The sequence below is a fragment of the Typopeltis vanoorti genome, chromosome 5 (genome assembly GCF_054136105.1).
Source record: "Typopeltis vanoorti isolate ZY-2024b chromosome 5, IOZ_Tvanoo_1.0, whole genome shotgun sequence".
In the NCBI taxonomy this organism is placed as follows: Eukaryota; Metazoa; Arthropoda; class Arachnida; order Uropygi; family Thelyphonidae; genus Typopeltis; species Typopeltis vanoorti.
The window spans coordinates 29,321,836-29,343,539 of record NC_143553.1 but is presented as its reverse complement, the minus strand read 5'-3'; the positions used below and the strand labels follow the sequence as shown (position 1 = coordinate 29,343,539).

The 21,704-nt window shown below is 35.6% G+C and overlaps 1 protein-coding gene across 3 annotated transcripts in view; it reads left to right on the top strand.

The window, feature by feature from the left end:
* Nucleotides 1-3,074: 3,074 nt before the first annotated feature.
* Nucleotides 3,075-21,704, top strand: part of LOC150106278 (protein FRA10AC1 homolog) — a 242,899-nt gene continuing 224,269 nt past the window's right edge. Inside the window, exon 1 of one of the 3 annotated variants that reach the window (XM_090393066.1) lies at nt 3,075-3,200. In XM_090393066.1, coding sequence (XP_090249192.1) covers nt 3,168-3,200 — 33 coding nt within the window. In that variant the 5' untranslated portion in view covers nt 3,075-3,167. Of the gene's footprint in view, nt 3,201-3,288; nt 3,413-21,704 lie in introns of those variants that run through there. The other 2 variants (XM_090393069.1, XM_090393068.1) reach the window with 2 other exon arrangements.

Below are 21,704 nucleotides of genomic sequence, written 5' to 3'. Positions count from 1 at the left end.
TCTTTATGTTTATAGAAGGAATTCATTATTTTTAGGTTATTATAAACTACAAAGTCAATCAATTTTTTACCATTCCTGTTTATAGTATGTTCTCCATGTATTCCTATATTATTATTAATTTTCGTGTTTCCAATTCTTGCATTTAAGTCTCCTGCTAAAATTACGTAATCATTTTTATTTATTTTATTATATATGTTTTGTAGCTGATTATAAAAATCAATATTATCTTGTTCTCTTCCCTCTTCTGGGTCATATAAACCAATTATTGTTAAATAGCCTCTATCTATTTTTATTCTAGGTTCTATTATTCTTTCATTCCATAATTTATAATGTCTTAACTGTTTTGAAAGGGAGTTATGATTCCAAATCATGACTCCTGCTTGTGCTCTTTGGTCTCTGTCAACTCCACTGTATATCATATTAAAATTAAAATAAATAGCAATTTAAAACACGCAGGAAGTATCGGAATGATTTACACAATTTATAACTTTCTAAAAGAAAACAATTAAACAGTATTACATCCACTCTGATGAAAACTTATGACAAGTGCACTGAAAACTCTAAAAATAATTTCAGATTTTGCACGTCTTAACTCACACAAAGATATCAGGATACTGAACTAAAGAGTTGAAGGAAGGGCAACAATTAACAATCTTAATTTGAATTCGAAATAATAAAGAAGGAAAAGTTGTTGCAGTTAGTAAAAATAATACCGGCACAAAATTAATTAGTCAAACTCTCTCGACCGCGATCCCTGTTGCCTTTGTGTCAAGTTACCGACAACAATACAGTAGCTTTCTGTACACGTGTCTCAGTCTGTATAGTTATGCAGAATCTGATTACATACAAACTAAACTTACAATGAGGAAAAGAATGATATTTCTGTACTTGTGAATAGATTCGGCATATAAGGAATATGTTATAATTACAAAAATGAGAGCCTGGAAATTTTCGCCGTCTCCCCTCAAAATTTGCCGTTCTAGGCCCTGGCTTATACTGTCTATACCTAAATACGTCACTGATCATATCTAGTAATTTCTTACTAGATCTAGTATTTTTATAAATTTTTTGTGTTCTAGTACGTTCACCAACAGATCTAGTACTTTCTTCCTTCCGAATAATAATAACAACAATGTGAGAGTTAGACATATGAGTTTAATATTTTTCTCTTCTCCCACCTCCCCATATGTCACATTCAGCGACACACGCACGATTTCTCTTTTTTTACTCCCCCCTCACTGTTTGCTGACCTTCTCTCTCTCTCTCTCTCTCTCTCTCCCCCTCCACATCCAATTTTTTAATTATTGATTAGTCAACTGACATCACAGCAAATAAATCTCTAGCAGTTGTGGTTCGTTACTATGATGATTCCATAAAATCAGTAGAGGATTCGTTTTTAAATATCATTGATGTTAGGGACGAAACAAGTTCAGTTTTGTTTGAAGCTCTAATAGAATTATTAAAGAAGTTGAAGTGCCTCTAGCAAACTTATTAGACTTTTCTGCTGATAAGGCTTCAGTTATGATGGAACAACTTCCAGGCTCGCCTTAAATCATTAAATGAACATTTTATATCGCCAATGCATATGTCACGGCTTTAATTTATGTGCAGCTGAAGCATGTAAGAAACTACCACATTCATTAGAAGAACTAATTTGCAGATATTTATAATTTCATACAAAATAAACCGAAAAGATTAATAGAATTTAAACAAATTCAGGAACTATCAAACTTAAAACCACGTAATTTGCTGAGATTGGATAAAATCCGTTGGCTCTCAATGTATGATGTTGTGCAAAGAATAGTAGAACAATGGAATGCTTTGGTTTCATACTTTATCTTGAGCGCAGTAGAAGATGGAATTGAGCAAGCCAAATCAATTTTAATTGCACTACAAAATCCCTTAAAGGCATATTTTCTCTTCTTAGCATTCATCATACAAACAGTAGTAAATCTAAATTTAGATTACCAAAGTACTGAATATCGTACCTTGGTAATCAATGAAAATGATCATGAAATATTTCATGAAATCTCAATATGGCATAAATACACCAATTGAAATGAAAAGATAAATCCTGCTGACAATTGTCAGTTTTTAGACATAGAAAATGTATATCTAGGGGCTAGAGTGGAAGCCGTTCTAATGAGTTTAGATAAGAGTGAAGTTCCAGAAAGAGACCTAAGATACTTCAAGGTGAAATGTTTGTCCTTCTATGTTGAGTTCTGTAGCCAAGTTTTCAAACGAATAAATTTCAATGATCCTGTATTAAAAAGTTTAGCGATGCTGAATACTGAAATGTGCAAATCAGACTGTATTTATTATTATTATTATTCCTGATACCTCCAAGGAGTCCGAAGACTTATCGCGGGGAGGACACCTACAACTGTCTAAACCACTACACCGAATCTCTAGTACGAATCATCTCCATCAACGCCATTTATAGTATAATGTATTTATAGTATAATGCCACTTGCTGTAAATTTTCCTAATGTTATTGAAGAAAATAGTTATGAAGACCTCGACAGAGAATGGCAACTATTGAAGACTGTAGAAGCATTGGAAAAAGGTCAAGAATTCATAATTTTTTGGAATAAAGTTTTTGATATGAAAAATGCGTTAGGAGAAAAAATGTTTCCTAATTTAACAACATTAATTAAAGCTGTACTGTGCCTCCCTCATTCATCAGCAGCAACTGAAAGAATATTTTCAGCAGTGACAATAAATAAAAATAAAATAAAGAAATTAACTACAAACTCTCTTTATGAATGAACTCCTTTTGACAAAAGATAAATTGAAACATTCATCAGCTATAGACTTTATTAGTTCTGAAGAGTTAATCAATTTAGCAAAATCTGTTAAAAATAATGAATAAATACTTCCAGTGTTTTTCTTGTGAGTTGTAACCCTATATATGTAAATAACATATCAAATACCTGAAAATTTAATGTTACATTATTTACATAAAATGTTACATAAAAACTACTACTTTTTTTTTTTTCAGATCTAGTAGTACCTTTTTCCTGCATAAGTTGGTATAAAATTATTCTGCTGGGTGGTCACCCTGGTTGAACGTCATTTCCTTCGTAGTGAACGCTAGTATTCGGTCACGTGTTGTGTTGCGTTGCGCAATGTGGTTTATCAGTGCTAGTTTATTTTCTTTGTGAATAATGAGTGGTCAGTCTTCTTTTAATTTGTTGGAGGTAGCTGATCGCATAATTTCTTTATTTTTATAATATAATCGCATAACTGCAAATTGAATTATACCAGTATCAGTAGATGGAATCTATGTGTTGTTTTCTAATTTTAATCAGAGCGCTATACGTATGCACGTGCAAATAATAAAAAAAAAGTACACACGCTCATCATGTTACTACATATATTTTTTGTATTTGTCCCACGACGTGAGTTGTAGGTGGGTAATCTTTCATAGTGCTATTCATTTCTCCACAGTCTAATACTAATATTTCATTGCGTGCCACTATAGGCATTCCACGAAATTACATAGCACGCCATCTACCACCCACTAATAGTATTTTTACGTGCGTTTTCTGGTTGATTAACCTGTATGGAACGAAAAATCCGAGAGAAGAGGGAACCCTTCTACCCCACTTAACTATTGGAGTAGAAAGATTTCCCCCTGTGAAACTGCTTAAAATGAAAGTGAGTTGGCTAACTCGCATTCACTTGAAGCTGTTCACATAAAGATTCCACTTGTTATGCCAAGAATCGAGCCAGTCTTTACCATTCGAAGAGTGCAGTGATCCATCGTTCTGCCTAGAGTACAAATTAACGTTGAGAATAGCTATATAACAGAATTCGTTATTTGCATTCATTATTAATCACAAATTCAGTGTAACGTTTTTTACAAACACCAATAAATTAAAATGCATTGACATTATGTTCTGTTTTTGATCAATAATCTGTATCGTAAAATAGTTCTGTTAATTTCCAAGATAGCAGGAGCATTTGCCTGTCTGCCAGTTCATGTTTCTAATGTCAACAGCATATTTTATTGCAAGAATTTAATGTGACAAAATGTAAGGTTATACATTTCGGGGTGAAAAGATTAGCAGCAGTATACCACATTGGTGGAACTGTACTCCAGGAGATTGATGAGGTGTGGGACTTGGGAGTGTTGGTGGATAGGGAGATGAAGTTTAAGGGGCACATTGCAAAAGTGGCAAAATCAGCTTCGACTCGGTTGTTGAAAAATACTTTGATGAGCAGAGACAAGCCAGTTATTGTACCTCTGTACCGAGCCTTGATAAGACCTCATCTCGATTACTGTGCCCAGATTTGGTCACCTAGGTTTCTTCTTGATGGGGAGGAGGTGGAGAGGATCCAGAGGTGAGTGACCAAGATGATAGCAGGTCTATGGAATGAACCTTATGAGAACAGGTTAAAGATTTGTGGGTTGCAGTTGCAGAAATTAGTTGATAGGCAGAAAAGGGAAGATATGATTGAGACATACAAATTGCTAAAGGGTTACTATAGAATTAATTCAGAGGATATTTTTGAGATCAGGACTGGTGGTGGGAGAACTAGGGGGACACCTATGGAAGCTGGGAAAGAGTGTGGTTAGCAAGGGTGTTAGAGCTGGGTTCTTTACTTTTAGAGTGGTAAATGAGTGGAATAAGCTGCCAGAGTCTGTTGTGGATGCTATGACAGTGAATGAGTTCAAGGCAAGGTATGATAGATACTGTGAGAATGTCGCATAGTTATGTGGACATGATGTTTAGGGCCTCCCTCGATGAGTCTAAGGACTCCCTGGAATCGCCCATAGTAATAATAATAATAAGAATGAAAATGTGGACTATCGATAGACCACTGTGGAGATATCCTTCTTTATGTTGAAGCACCCAATTTCTGTCACAATTTGCAAATAATTTCATTACATAAGGGAAGCTCTAAGCCAGACCTTGCAAATTATATGCCTGTCAGTATTTCTGATATGGTGGTTAAGGTTTTGAAACAGTTAAGACCAGAATTCAGTAATGGGTGGATAGTAATAATATGACTCCGAATGGGAGAAACACCACTTTGTAAAGGGAAATCCTGCTTTGGTAATTAAATTTTTTTTTTTTTTAAAACAAAGTAACAGTTGACTTCAAGAATATGTCTACACTATGAAGTTATTGGGCTTTGCAAAGGTATTGGACAGAATAATGTATCAGGGTTTTTGGTGCTTTTGGCATTGTAGTTTGGGTGCCTTATTGTTGTCAGAGTGGTTAGCGTATCTGCTCTCCAGCCAAAAGGCTGCGAGTTTGAATTCTGCTGTGGGCATTAATGTTTGTGATTGTCTGTGAAAGTACTAGTGGTGGTAGGCGGCCATAGATGGTGTTGGTGTTAGATGATGAAGGTTGGTGGAGTAGTGAGACAAAGAGTTGTAGAGTAGATGCCCTCCCTCGATGAGTCTTTGGAGGTGTGATATAATAATAATATTTAGTTGAGAGTTTCGATAAAATATCTTGTAACTGGCATCCTAGGCATCTGTCCCAATACCATATACAGGGCTCGTGTATCTAAATTGGAGCAAATAGAGATGTATATGAAACTGGTGACAGGGAGAAGGGGGTGTTGACAGACAGACATCAACGGTGAGTATATGGCTGAGTGGAATCCAGAAGAATATTTGATTAGCAGGATGTTGCAGGCTCAGTGTACTTGGGCTGCTGATTTTTGATTTGTGCATAATTCAAAGCTGTCTCCCAGTATTCTCCCCAGTTTAGTATCTGCAGCAGAAATTTGAATATCTTCTCTGAAATTTGGACAAAACAGACAAACCAGTCATTAGAACTTACACAATTAATAGAGAGAATAAACTGACATCAGAGTGTTACTTGCTTCTGCCATAACACCAAATATTTCTGATAGCTCTGAAACCACATTGTTGGCATTTCAGTTAAACTTCACTCCTCAAACAGATATTTTTTATCTTTCCCTCCTTCATAGTCAACATGCTAACTTCATAAGCCAACTATCCCCATTTCCATGTTACTAGTTGGTTCTGCTCCTCCAGCCTCTTCAGTTTCAACTCCTGTTGAAACTGAAGAGGATGCAGTTTTTGTCATATAGTATTCTGAAAGGGGCATGTGACACTAGTAATATAAAAGAACAAATTTTTAAAAACTGCAATTAGCTATTGTGCTTTCTTTGCCCAAAGTACTTTACCTACTGTTTTATTTGAATTAATGGTAATTGAATGTATAATTTAGATTATATTTGACTTTGATTTCTGTCAGCTCTTTTATACTGCAGGGTTCATAAGTTTTGTGAACAATTTTTGAACTTTGGATATGTCATTTCTGAGTTATCATTAAATGTACATTTTTGATATGGCAAGACTTTTTGTTTTTGAAACTTTAGAAAATATGGAAAGTAGGCTAGATAGTGATAAAAACCATAATAATGTTATTTCGTTCTATGTTTCCCCCCCCCCCAGTCTGCTATCCATTTTCATCAGTAAATAGCAATTTTTTTTTTATATTAATAAAGTGACTCAGTTTTGCTTGCACTTGCATAATTTACATCTGCTTACATCACAAAATGATTTATTGTAATCTTTTTCCCCCTCTTTGGAGATTAAGAAATTTTTATTGATAACAAAGCTAATTCTTATGCTTAAAGATTATACCTGATTTAAGATTGAATGCACTCATGCATACTTTTAATAGAAATAATAGATTACTCTGAAAACTATTATAAATTCTTCAAATTTATCCAATCTTGCATTTTCATTTGCATTTTGTTATCCCTACAGATTGTTACTTGAAATTAAAAAGAGATACATTTTCAGAAAAAAAAAAAAATAAGAGGACAAAAATTGTATGAGTAAAAAGAAAAAAATACCTTAACAGTATGATTGGTTATCATACTTTTAAGAGCACTACTGCAAATTATACCTGCAAATTCAGGGAAACTTAAGCAATTAGGGTGGAAGTAAGTGAGTTTGTGTGAAGGAAACCATGAAGCAAGTGAGCGTGAGAATAACCAAGTGAGGAATTTAGTCTCTCAAGCAAAAATATTGAATAGGTTAGTCAATTCAGAAAGTAAAGGTGGGTGGGTAGGGGGAATAAAGTGATGTTGCCTTTTTATATACTAATGCCAGAACTATCAGGAACAAGAGGGACGTGTTTTTGGCATTGAATAGCGCAACCTTGCCAAAAATTATAGGCATTAATGAGACTTGGCTAACAGTAGCTGATGTAGTTACAGGGATTGAATGTAGTATTTTCAGTATTTTCAGGTTTAGTATTTCAGATTTATTTTATTTCAGGTTTCAGATTTAGTATTTTCAGGGAAGATAGAGAAGATAGGATGGGGGAGGAGTACTGTTGATGATAGCAGTTGAATTGCAACCAAAAAGAATAGGAGACAGGCTGGAGGGTGGCTGTTCATTTGAAGCAGTCTGGTGTGAGATTAAGACCAATAAGACAAAATATACAGTTGGTTGTTGCTATAGTCCAGGAAATTCCACAGATGGAGGACATGCATTGCCAAATTAGTACAATGAGTACAGGTCATGTGAAGTCCTCCATATTATTATGGGGAACTTCAACTATGAAGATATAGACTGGAAGGAAGAAAGATCACATGGCAGAAAGGAAATAAAATTTATACACCTGCTGAGAGATAATTACTTAAAGCAGCCAGGGCCATTGCCAGATTAGGTCGTGCTCTGAGGCAAACAATTAAATATCCCCCCTAATGGATTATAAGACAAAAATATAAGAAAATCTCCAATTGCTATTTTGTTTTTATTACAAGAGAAACATTAATGCAAAACGATTACATAATAATATTAATTAGATGTTTGCTCTATGGGGATATTGCACAATAGAACTGTTTTTAAGCTCTTCTAAATTTAAATTATAAGCTATGTCTGCCTTCATCGATATAGTTGCTAGACCAACCAATCTTGCTTGGGTCATTGCTGTTTGCAAATAATTTTAATCAGTTTAAGTTTGGAAAAATTTCTTTCTGAACTTGCTACACTAATAGGAATTGTTAACAATATCCTTAGGGTGGTGGTTATATTGGGATATTTTTCTACAAGAATTTGGTTTTATATATATATGATAAAATTTGGACCACTTTTGTCTTGTATTATTTTTGAGAGAATTTTTAATTCTTCAAATAAAACTATTGAATCTACATCAGATGTTGTAAAATATCTTGTTGCTGTATGGAGCGCCCTTATTAAGTGGGTGCCGTGAGACAGGCTGACTCCATGCTACACCCTGTCGACGGTATTGAAGGCAGCATGTGATGGAGGGGACTAGGGGTGGGAGAATATTGGACCTGGTCATAGGATCAGAAGAGTTATCCATAGCCAAGTTGATTGCCTCCAATTGGTGAAAGTGACCATGCGGTCTTGACTTGGGATTTTGTAAACCATGAGGAATATTCTATGGAGAAGGGGTTTTTGTGTAACTACAAGGCGTATGATTATGACATGCCTAGAAAGAAGCTTAAATCTGTACCAATGGCATAAAACATTGCAGGGTAAGAATGTTAGTGCTTGGGATATAGTTAAAGGTCATTTAGAGGAAGCAGTATTAAATTGTTTACTTCGGGTAAGGAGGGTTAATCAGGTAGGAGTTAGATGGATGAATAATATCATTAAGCACGAGCAGCAGAAGAAGAAAATGTTGTGGAAGGTATATAAAGAGAAAAGTGATCAGCAAATTCATGAACAGTACAAGACTCAGGCAAGAAAGGTGACCAGCATGGCAATGAAGGCAAATTCAGATTATGAGAAGAATTTAGCCAAGCAGGCCAAATGAAATCCCAAAGAGTTCTTTTATTATGTGGCAAGAAAGAGGAAGAATGACTATGGGAGATCCTTAATGAGTGATGTTGGTCACGAGGAGATGGAAGTGGATAAAATAGTTGAGTTACTGAGTGACCAATTTGTAAGAATATATCTTCCTAGTGAGGTTACTGACTGCTGTAACCAATGTCACAGACACTAATGTGGGAACAGAGGTGGATGAATTGGAGATCCTTACGATATTGCAGAATCTCAATGTAAATACAGCTGTGGGATTAGATGGGATATCAGCTAGGGTTTTGCAAGAATGTGCTAGAGAACTGGCAATTCCTTTGACTCAGCTGTTTAATTTAAGTCTCAGCTCTGGTAGAGTTCCAAGGGAGTGGAAAGAGGGCAAAATTATTCCTTTGCATAGGGAGGTTCTAAGACAACAGTAGCAAATTATAGCCCAATCAATATCTCAGGCGTGGTGGTAAAACTATCAGAAAAATTGGTAAAAAAGAGAATTTAAGAATGGATAGATAAAAATACGATACTGTATGAGGGTCAACATGGTTTTGTGAAGTGTCGGTCATGCCTTAGTAATTCACTAACTTTTTATAATAGATTAACAGCTGAGTTGGATAAAGGAAATGGCTACATGATGATTTTGCTGGATTTTGCAAAGGCATTTGACAGAATCACTTATGCAAAATTAGAACAAATGTTGATGGATATGACACTGGATAATAGGGTGGCTGCTGGACCAATATCAAAAAGTGGTATATGGAGGGGCAGAATCGAGGCAAAAGCAGGTGACTAGTGGTGTGCCACAAGGTTCATTGCTGGGACCATTGCTGTTTAATTTGTACATAAATGATATAGGAAATAACCCGAAAAAAAATATTCAGTTGTTTTTGCTGATGATGCAAAATTAGGTAGCGTAATAGTTAATTCAAGGTGATGTGGAAAGCTTGCAGGACAATTTAAATAGGCTATCAGTATGGGCAAAAGTTAATGGGTGGCAGTTTAATGTCGAAAAATGTAAAGTTATGCACTTTGGGATAAATAGATTACAAGCCATTTATCACACTGATGGCACTGTACTCCAGGAAATAGATGAAGCTACCGATTTAGGGCTGGTGGTAGACAGAGAGTTAAAGTTTTAGAGGACATATTGCTAAGGTTGCTATGGTAGAAATAAGGAAGTTGTAATTCCTCTTTATAAGGCCTTGATACATCCACATATGGATTACTGTTCTCAAGTTTGGTCCCCTGGGTTTCTTGGGGATGTGGGAGCAGTGGACAGGATTCAGAGGCAAGTGACCAAGATGGTGAGTGGTTTGTGGAATGTGCCCTATGAGGATAGATTGAAGGTGTGTAGATTGCAGAAGTTGATTGATAGGAGAAAAAAGTGGTGATGTGATAGAAACATTTAAGTTGCTTAAAGGATTTTATAGGAGAGATGTATGGGACATTTTCCAGCATTTGGCTAGAGGGACCAGAGCAATCGATCATCTCTGGAAGGTGAATAAAGGTATGGTCAATAGGGTTGTAAGGATTAGATATTTTGCTTGGAGAGTGGTGAACGAGTGGAATAGGTTACCAGAGTCAGTTGTGAGTGCTTTTTCTATTAATGGATTCAAGGAGAGGTATGATAGATTGTGTGGATAGATCGAGTCTCCTGTGATGAGTCTTTGGACTCTATTGAGGTGCCCGTATAATAATAATAAAATAATAGAAATAGACCTTCAAAATACTCTTAAATCCTATGCTGCAGTGACACATTAATTTTAAGTATATTTTGCATTAGTGCTTCTTCATTTGTTGAATTCATTCATCTCCTCTGCTTGTTTGTTTGCATGTAACAAAACTGTCAGCAAAGGGTATCATAAGATTTGGTATTATGATCTTTAGTGAAGTTTGGCTATCCACTTCCTTATTAGTTTAAATTGCAAACTTCTAGCAATTCTTAGTACTCAATAAGAATAGTGAAAGTATTAAATCACAGAGGGAATTTTATGTATTCTTTCTGTCCATGGACCTACGTGTGTGTATGATAGCATTCTGCCTGTAGTACATAGAAGAGACAGATGAGAAAGGAGGATTATTTCTTGAAAATGGGTAAATAATCCAGAGTGAAAGGGGGTGCTTAAGGGTCAAAGCTGTATAACTGAGAGGAGACCTCCACATAGCCTTTAAAGGAATGCGGAGAACTGACCTAATGTCCAATCCTCACCTTCTCGTGGTGCACCCTGTTGGATATCTACCTGGATACTGAACGAACGAGAATGGGTTGGCAATTTGGGAATTAGCTGACCAAATTGTATTCTTATTGGCTTAAACCAATATACAAAATGATGGCACAACACGACAAAATTTCATGCCTGCTGGTTCGTTGCTCGGTTAAACACGGACCCGTTGTTTTCACCAGGGAACCAGGACGAGCAGTGAAAAGTCAGCTACTGGAATAAATCTGAAAACACACCCCAACTCAACATCACCAGAGTTAAAGATTGGTACTATCGACATAAGAAGCCTGAATGGCAAAGAAATGGAGCTAGCTGAGGAATTACATAAGTACCACATCGACATAATAGAGGTGACTGAAACAAAAAAGACAAAAACTGGTGAGATCTTTCTTAGCAATAAATACAAAATGCTATATTCAGGAAATGACAATCAAGGAAAAGAAGGAGTAGCCATAGTATTCAACACAAAATACGAGGCTAATCTTCTTGAGTGGCAGGCAGTCTCAAGTAGAGTGATGTGGGCAAATATCAGAATGGGGAATTGGACAGCAAGACTTATTTGTGCCTATGGTCCCACAGAAAGTTCTACTAAGGTAGAAGTGGAGGAATTTTTTGATGCTTTAGAAAAAGCAACTGACACAATGAAAAAGGAAAAGTTGGTCCTTGTTGGAGATCTAAATAGCAGAGTAGGAAATGATTGTCAGACATACAAAAATATTTTGGGTAAATTTGGAGAAAAGAGCAAAGCTAATAATAATGGCAAATACCTGTTGGATTTCTGCTCAGGACATGGACTGGTTATTACCAACACCATGTTCCAACATAAAAATGTGCACAAATTCACATGGAGAGAGAGAAGCAGCAAGGGATAAGAAAAGTCTCATTGACTATGTTATTGTTGATAGTGATGTTTTCTCCCTGGTGCAGGACACCAGAGTGTACAGAGGATTTGAAATTGGAAGTGATCACTATTTAGTCTTGAGCAGGATAAAATTGAATTTCATATTGAAAAGAATAACATATAAGAAAGTTTTAAAGTGAATAAAAGTTGAGCAGCTCTCAGATGTGAACTGTAGACTAAAATACACAAAGATTATTGAAGAAAAAATGAAAGAGTTTGAGAACAGGAACCAAACCTTGGAGATTCAATGGCAAGCCTTGAAGAAAACTCTCATTGATTTAGCCAGAGAGGCATGTGGTGAGGTTGTCTGCAAGGATAGAAAAATCAGAACTCCATGGTGGACACAGGAAGTTAAAGAGGCAGTGGAGGAAAAGAAGAAAGCATATCAAAAGTTCCTGGCAAATAAGTCGACTTTTGCTCTTAGAGAATACAGAGACAAATGTAAGAAAGCTAAACAGTGTGTAAAACTAGCTAAACAAAAGTCATGGGAGGACTTTGGCAAGAACATTGAAAATAAATATCAAGAAGGTGGTAAGATATTCCGGAGGTTGTTGAAGAAGCTTAGAAATGTAGGAAAGAGTAAAAGGAGTTTGAGATGATAAAGGTGACATGAGAATGGGAGAAAAAGATATCCTTGAAGTATGGAGTAATTTGAAAAATTGCTAAATGAAACAAGCAGTCAGAGCACAGTGGTAAAAAACACTCAACAGGCATACAGTCAGGAATACATATCCATACTTGAAGTAGAAAAAGCCATCAAAGGCTTGAAATGTGAAAAGGCAGCAGAAGTAGATGATATTCGACCAGAAATGCTGAAGTATGGTGGTATAAAAGTCTTACAGTGGCTGCACTGTATAGTTCAGAATGCCTGGACAGAGGGACGAATTCCCTATGATTGTAGTAGAGATCTAATAGTGCCCATATATAAAAAGGGAAATAAAACTGAATGTGAGAATTACAGAGGTATTTCCCTACTGAGTGTTCCTGGCAAGATCTATGCAAGTATACTTGAGAAACAGTTGAGAAGAATTGTGGAAGAAAGGCTTGGTGAAGAACAAGCTAGATTCAGGCCAAATAGAGGCTGTCAGTATCAGATCTTCACTTTACGAGAAACAGTTGAGAAAGTATGGGAATATAACAAAGATCTGTATTTAAGTTTTGTCGATCTGGAAAAGGCATATGACAAGGTGCCGAGAGAGAAGCTATTAAATACGCTACAGTTATATGATGTTAATGGGGCATTATATCAAACAATACTTAGTCTTTATTTGAGTTGTAAGTCAGCAGTTAGAATTGAAGTAAGTACAGGAAGATGGTTTAATGTTAAATCTGGTGTGAGACAAGGATGCACATTATCCTCTCTGTTATTCATTATCTATATTGATCACATTATAAAGGAAATTAGTATTAAACATGATATCAGAATTGGAGATGTTAATGTCAGCTCTTTGCTTTATGCAGACGATGTTATACTTCTAAATAAATCCGCTACATGTTTGCAACAAGATGCTCTGACTAAATTGAATAACTGTTGTAATAGATATGGTATGAAGGTCAGCATGACAAAGACAATGAAAATAGGTAGAATTGTTGAAAATGTCAACTGTGTTGTGAACAGGGAACCTGTGGAATACAGCCATAGGATATAGCACGGCAAGGAAGGCAACGGGGAGACCACCTTGCTCATAGTCACTTCCCTAGTATGGTAGCATAGCTGCCCCTACCATCCATAAGGATGAAAGGAAATCATTCCAAAACTTTCTTACATATTGTTTTTTTCGATGTTATATGCATTTTCATTCTACTTAAATACTTAAAACAAAGTGATGATTACTTCCAGTTTCAAATTCTCTGTATACTCTTGTATCCTGAACCAGCATGAAGATATCACTATCAACAATGATAATGATATCTTCATTGAATGAGGCTTTTATTTCTAGTGTTCTCTCCACATGAACATATGTACACCTTTATGTTGAAACATGGTGTTAGGAATGACATGGTCTGTATATAAGCAGAAATCCAGCAAGTGCTTACCATTATTATTAGTCTTGCCCCCTTTTCTTGAAATTTTCCAAAAATGTTTCTCAATGCCTAGTGGGATTCATTTCTAATTCTGTTTTCACATCTCCAAGAAGGACCACTTTTTCCATTTTTCTTTTTCAGCTACCTGCTCTAATGACTTGAAAAATTCCTTCACTTCTGCATCAGGAGAACAGCCTTCTGTGATACATTAGGTACAAATGAGTTACATTGTCCATTTCCCTACTCAGCTGCTCTAAAACCTTCTATCTGATTGAGGTATGTAGATGATGTCTTTTCTATTTGGTCTCATGGCCAAGACACATTAGATACTTTTCAGTTCACCTCAAATAGCCTTCACCCTAGAATTCAATTTGCAATGGAAAAGGAAACTAATAATAGTCTGGCCTTTCTAATGGTAACCTGTCCTTTTCAGTTTATAGGAACATATGCACACTTTTATGTTGGAACAAGCAAACAGTTTCACTGTCTGCTTTTCTTGAACATCCTTGTTTCTGCATGTTGGTCTACTATGGACAGACAGGAAGATCAGCTACTATCTGAATGGAAGAACATAAAAAATACACTTGCAGTCATGACTATGGTCAATTTTGCCTTGCAGGCCATGCTTTGGATACAGCTCACAGAATCAGTTGAAAACCATCATGCTCCATCACAGTAAATTTAGAAAAGAAAGACTTTTTGGAATCTTCTGCTGTTCTTAAAAATTCAGCCTAATTTAAATAAATATGGTTGCATAAAACTTCTCAAAATATGGGAAACACTGATACTTCCTTGACAATGTCTCTGTAACTGAGATGAATATTGGAAACATTAAATACTATTTTTAATTGTTTCCTAGTGCTGTTTCATTCCACGCTATGGCCAGGACGTATATATACGTCCAAGTTACCATGGATGCGAAGTGCATATTAAAATTGTAATACCGTTGATATTACATTTAAATATATGATGGATACGAAGTGTATCGGGATGCATATTTGATCCATAATAGCCGGTAAGGTGGTTAAACTTCTATCACAAATATAATACCCTATACTAAGATCTCACCCATTTTATTCTTCTTTATTTCGGTAATGCAATTATATCTATGTGGAACTTTTATAGTCCTTCTGCAAGTTTGATTTTTTTTCCATTGATGCTCCTTATGTTGATAGCCCGTATTTTCAGTTCTTCTGATGTTGGGTTTGTTGTTGTTCTTCTTCTTATTCTCTTAGATTTGTGTTGGAGTAGATGACTTTTCACTGTTTGCTTTGGCTGCATGATGAAAACAGCACGGACCTTTTGTAACCTGGGTGATGCACCATTCTGCATGAAATCTCACTATTATGTTTATTTCTGGTTTAAGCCAATAGAGAATACAGTTTGGTCGGCTTATTTCCTAAATAGTCAGTCCGTCGTTGTTTGTTCAGTTTGTTTGGATACCTACTAATGGGGCACTCCACTTGAAGGTGAGGATTTGACATTAGGCCAGAAACCCTGGTCGGTTCTCCTCGCTCCTTAAAGATGATGCAAAGGCCTTCTCCCAGTTATCTGGCTTTGACTTTTAAGTGATCCCTTTAACTAGTTCTTAAAAATAAAATGTTTGCCTGAACATTGTATATAGACTAGATATTTTTTCCTATATATTGAAATATTCAGTATAATAGGCACTAGACTGTCATCTTATGAAAGAGGTTATACTGCTCCCATCATTTAATGTAGACAATATTAACTGCTCTGAATATGATAATCCTCCCCCAAGCTACTTTTCAGTGTTCCTAATATGGAAGTTGCTTACCCCATTATTAATCTACCAGCAGCTCTTTAACACCCAGAGGTACTCCAGTTTTTTACCAGTTTGTATGGACAGTTTGAGATCAGAGTTGTCTGTTGGATCAGCTGCTGTTTTTCCTGAGTATTGTCTTCAATACGATCCATCTTCAAAGCAGTAACTTATACTGCTAAGCTGCATGCCATACAATATGCACTTCACCACATAAAACACTTAAAATAGGATCATGTTGTTAAAATTTTAAGACCACAGTTAATTATGGCAACAAATGCGGAGAACCTTGGCATGCAGAAGCAAAGAGGTTATGGTTCCCTTGCATAAGGCCTTGATCAAGTCACATATGGACTGCTGTGCAGATTTGGAAACCGGTTTTTCAAGGGGAGGATGAGAATGTCTTGGAGAGTGCAGAACAGGTTCACTAAGTCACTGTCAGGATATGTCAGAGCCTTGTGAATAGAAGGAGAGGGGATATGATTGAGACATATAGGTTAGTGAGGAGTTGTTACCAGATTAAAACCCCTCACCATCCTGTGAGGATATGTGGAGAATATTTTTCAGTGACAAAAAATGCATTCTACTCACATTTTGGTGAGTTGAATGCATGGGTTTAAGCCACGGTTGGATGATTGTTTTGCATGAGTGTGTGTGTGGACTCCATGGAGATCTGATGTTGTTAATAATAATAATAAACTACAAATGATGTGTGATTTATACAGACTGAGTTTCTTTACAGGCCATATTATTCCTTGTACTCTACCAAATTCTACAGTTACTTGGTCAAGTAAAGTCATTTGGTCTAGATGTTCATTTGCAGCCATATTGGATCCACATATGCAGTCTGAATATGGTGTCCAGACTTCTTGTGTGGATGCTTGCTTAGCTCAGACTTTGTCCACTTACTGTATGTCAGTCCTTTGTACAATCTACAGATAGCTTATAAAAAGAAAATTAACCCATCAGTGGCAGTTATCTTAGCATGGTGCAGCAACAAACAGAATGCATGAGATTAAGTCTGAAATTAACCATTGTCATTAGCCAGCAAAGGTTGGTTGATTGGTAGAGCCTCTGCTACTAATGACTCTGCAAAAAGTTAAGCAAGTTTGAGTGCAGTTAGTAGTTGGAAGGAGATCAATCATTCGATGCTGTTGGCACGCTCTCCCTCGATGAATCTTTGGAGGTGTCACTTAATAATAATAATAATAATAATTCTAGTCCACATAGGAACAGAAGAGAGAGAAAGTTGTTCTTACTAGGCTCTGCATAGGGCACCGTCATCTTGAACATCTTTTCTTACTGACAGCAGATGATCTGCTTATCTATGGAGCCCACTATCACTTGCTCTAACGGTATGTCATTCTCTGGTGGAATGTCACCACTTGAGAGAGAGAGAGATTTTATATACTGTGGTAGTTGCATTTCTTCTCAGACAAAGTGCATGAAGTTTTAAACATTTTACAAATTATTTGCATAGCTGCATGCAATCATATTTTTGTTTTATGTATATTTTTATTATTTCGTGACACCTCCATGGAGTCACGAAATAATAAAAACCACCAAAGATTCATCGAGGGAGGGCACCTACTCTACAACTCTTCATCTCCATCAATGCCATTTACTGCTCACCACCACTAGTATTTTTTGTCTGTTAACTGTGTGTGTCTAAAGGCCAATTTATCGATATGCAGGATGAAAAATCTGAATTTTCAGGAGAAAAAACCCTGCTATCTCACCTTCAATTGAAAAAACCCATATAAAGATTCCTCCCATCATGACAAGAATCGAACTTAGGCTTTTTCCAATTGAAGGGCACAACACACCATCATTCTTCCAGTTGCGCTACAGAGACACTATATATTGTATCAATAATATAATTCACATTTGAAACAAAATATTCAACTGTTCATAGATGATGCTAAAATTAACATCATCACCTACCTGCCACAATCTCTCTTCTAATTTTAGCATCATCCGAACAGTTGAATATTTTTTTTCAAATGTGAATTATATTATTGATGTATAAATTCAGAGCAGAATCCTGTACACCACGTCATCCTTCTCCTTTGAGGAGAAGGATGACGTGGTGTACAGGATTGACGAGGCATTGTGCTGTCACATACACAACTGGCTAGCTTCTATCAAATCAGTCTATGTATCCAGTCTACCATTTGACTATCCTTTCCTCCCTTTTAATTTCAACAGTAGCTTATCATACAGTATTCCATGAAAATAGTTTTGCAAAATCTTAGAAATAAAAATGCTTTATGCTGAATAAGGCAAGTACTTTTTTGTATATGCATGGTCAGTTGATTTCTATTTCGGTGTTGCAATATACCTTACATTTTCCATTTTTTTGTACATTTTTAACAATATTACATTGTTTACTTAATTTTTTTTGCAAAGATGATAAAACTATTATTATAAAAGATGACTTCAGAAGATACAGTTGAAGAAGAATGTGAATAAAGAAAATTGCAGAAAGAAAAAAAATTGTGGCCATCTATATATATGTACATTCATTACATAGTTATGTACTGAGGTAAATGGCTCCAGCAGGAGTGAGTTATCCACATCATGTGACATGAAAGAGACGTTAGCAGGAGATGAATTTTATGCCTATTGTGAGACCACTGTCTCGCTGATTTGGAGCCTGAAGTGGCTTGAAAAGGTTCCAGTTTGTTTATTTGGTCTCTAGAGCAGGGTTTCCAGACTATTAAAAAAATAAAATAAATGATAAAATTATTATTATTAGTAGTAGTAGTGGTAGTAGTATTACTACTACTATTATTATTATATGACACCTCAAAAGACTCATCGAGGGAGAGCACCTACTCTATAACTCTCCGTTTCCACCACTTAATCCACCAACTACAGTGAACTGCAACTACCATCACCATCTACTGCTCACCACCACTAGTATTTTTTGTCTGTAAATTGCATGTGTCCTCAAGGCTGATTTGTCTGTATGTGGAATGAAAAACCTGAGTTTCCAGGAGAAAAAAAATCCTATCTCTGTATGAGATTGAATAAAAACCATATAAAGATTCCCTTGTCATGACGAAAATTGAACTTAGGCCCTTTTCAAATTGAAGGGCGCAATGTACTGTCATTCTTCTGTTTACGCTAAGGAGACAGTTAAAAAAATTCTATCAGGAGTAGAATTTGAACTCATGCCTACATTTGTGGATCAGAATTCACAACATGTCATCTACCGCTCGGCCATCCTGACAACACATTAATAAAATAAAAATTTTTTTTAATCCTTAATCCACTTAATTTACAAATGTACTCTAGGTTTACTTAAACCTTTAGTGGGTGGAAGATACATTAAAAAAAAATTATGATGAGAAGAGTTTTTTTAAGCCTTTAGCAGACTGAAATCATACAGTCCATGTATACATATTGATAGGCATATCATATAAAATACATTTGATTTTGAACTGCAGGGTGGATGATAAATGTATACATTAGCTTTTGGAAAATATACCTAATTTAAGATAAACCTTAGAAAATATTTTTGTACGTCCACACACACATGTGTAAGGTCATTATAAAGGCCTAGTGCAGATTTAAATATTTATAACTTCTGTTCTGTACATGATAAAATCAATCTGTAAAAAACATTAGAAATGTAATTTAGTGAAGTTTAGTATGTACTAAGAGTGATTCATTTATTTTATTTTGCAGTTTAGCAAAAAAAATTATTTATTTATTTACTTTTTTTTGCAAAATTAGGATTGACTAAGTGGCATCAATAGAAGAGAAAGTAAAGAGTATGCTGGGGTTAGCTTGAGTTGAAGTCTGTAGTTGCAGTACAAACATGTAGAACCCATTATAACAAAGATGCCCCACACAGAAACTCCATAACCTACTCAACGACTAAGTTTAAAAAATAGTTTCATCAATGATAAACCACAATATAAGTGAGAAAAGTGTGGCATTTGTAGAAAAATCTTGTAAGTCCATGGCAATCTATAAAATGGGCACCTTTGGAGTTATAGATGATATTGTTACAGCAAGATGGTGCACCTTATCACTTTGCTATCAGTGTTAGGCAGTTAGTGAATGAAAGTTTTCCTAACAGACGAATTGAAAGAAGTGGACCAATCTCTTGGCCACTATGTTCACCAGATTTGAGCCAAGTGGATTTTTTTTATTTTTTTTTATGGGGAAACATTTTAAGACTATCATTTATTCAGCGAAACCTCACTCTTCACTATTTAGTCTTGAGCAGATAAAATTGAATTTCATATTGAAAAGAAGAACATATAACAAAGTTTTAAAGCGAATAAAAGTTGAGCGGCTCTCATATATGAACTGTAGACTAAAATAATCAAGCATTATTCAAGAAAAAATGAAAGAGTTTGAGTACAGGAACCAAACCTTGGAGATTCAGTGGCAAGCCCTGAAGAAAACACTTATTCAGCCAGAGAGGCATATGGTAAGGTTTTCTGCAAGGATAGAACAATCAGAATTCCATGGTGGGCACAGTCAGTTAAAGAGGCAGTGAAGGAAAAGAAGAAAGCATATCAAAGATTCCTGGTAAATAAGTCAGCTTGTGCTCTTAGAGAATACAGAAACAAATGTAAGAAAGCTAATCACTGTGCAAAACTAGCTAAACAAAAGTCATGGGAATACTTTGGTAAGAACATAGAAAATAAATATCAAGTAAGTGGCAAGATGTTCTGGAGGTTGTTGAAGACGCTCACAAATGGAGGAAAGAGTATTGTAAAAGAAATGAGAGATGATAAAGGCGACATGAAATCTGGAGAAAAAGATATCCTTGAAGTGTGGAGTAAATACTTCGAAAAATTGCTAAATGAAACAAGCAGTGATAGCACAGTGGTAAAAAAAACACTCAACAGACATGCAGTCAGGAATACTTATCCATACTTGAAATAGAAAAAGCCATCAAAGGCCTGAAATGTGGAAAGACAGCAGGAGTAGATGATATTCGACCAGAAATGATCAAGTATGGAGGTTATAAAAGTCTTCCAGTGGCTGCACTGCATAGTTCAGAAGGCCTGGACAGAGGGATGAATTCCAGATGATTGGAGCAGACCTCTCATAATACCCATATATAAAAAGGGAAATAAAACTGAATGTAAGAATTACAGAGATATTTCTCTACTGAGTGTTCCTGGTAAGATTTATGCAAGTATACTTGAGAAATGGTTGAGAAGGATTGTGAAAGTAAAGCTTGGTGAAGAACAAGCTGGATTCAGGCTAACTAGAAGCTGTCAGGATCAGATCTTCACTTTACAACAAATAGTTGAAAAATCATAGGAATATAACAAAATCTGTATTTAAGTTTTGTAGATCTGGAAAATTCATATGACAAGGTGCCAAGAGAGAAGCTGTTCAATGCACTACAGTTATATCGTATCAATTGGGCATTATATCAAGCAATACTTAGTCTTTATTTGAGTTGTAAGTCAGCAGTTAGAATTGAAGTAAGTACAGGAAGATGGTTTAATGTTAAATCTGGTGTGAGACAAGGATGTACATTATCCCTTTCATTATTCATTATCTATATGGATCACATTATGAAGGAAAGTGGTATTAAACCTGATATCAAAATTGGAGATGTTCATGTCAGCTCTTTGCTTTATGCGGATGATGTTATACTTCTAAATAAATCCGCTACAAGTCTGCAAGATTCCCAAACTAAATTGAATGATTGTTGTAATAGATATGGTATGAAGGTCAGCAATAACAAGACAAAAACAATGAAAATAGGCAGTAGCATTGAAAATATCAATTGCATTGTGAATGGAGAACCTATGGAACAAGTGAAACATTTCAGCTACTTGGGCACGATTTTTAGTTTAGATGGTAAATTAAATATGGAAATATACAAGAGAATCAACAAAGCTGGTATGGTAGGAAGTCAGTTGAATAAATGTATATGGAATAAGAGATAAATTAGTCAAAACACTAAATTAGCTGTATACAAGACAGTGTTCAAACAAATTTTAACTTATT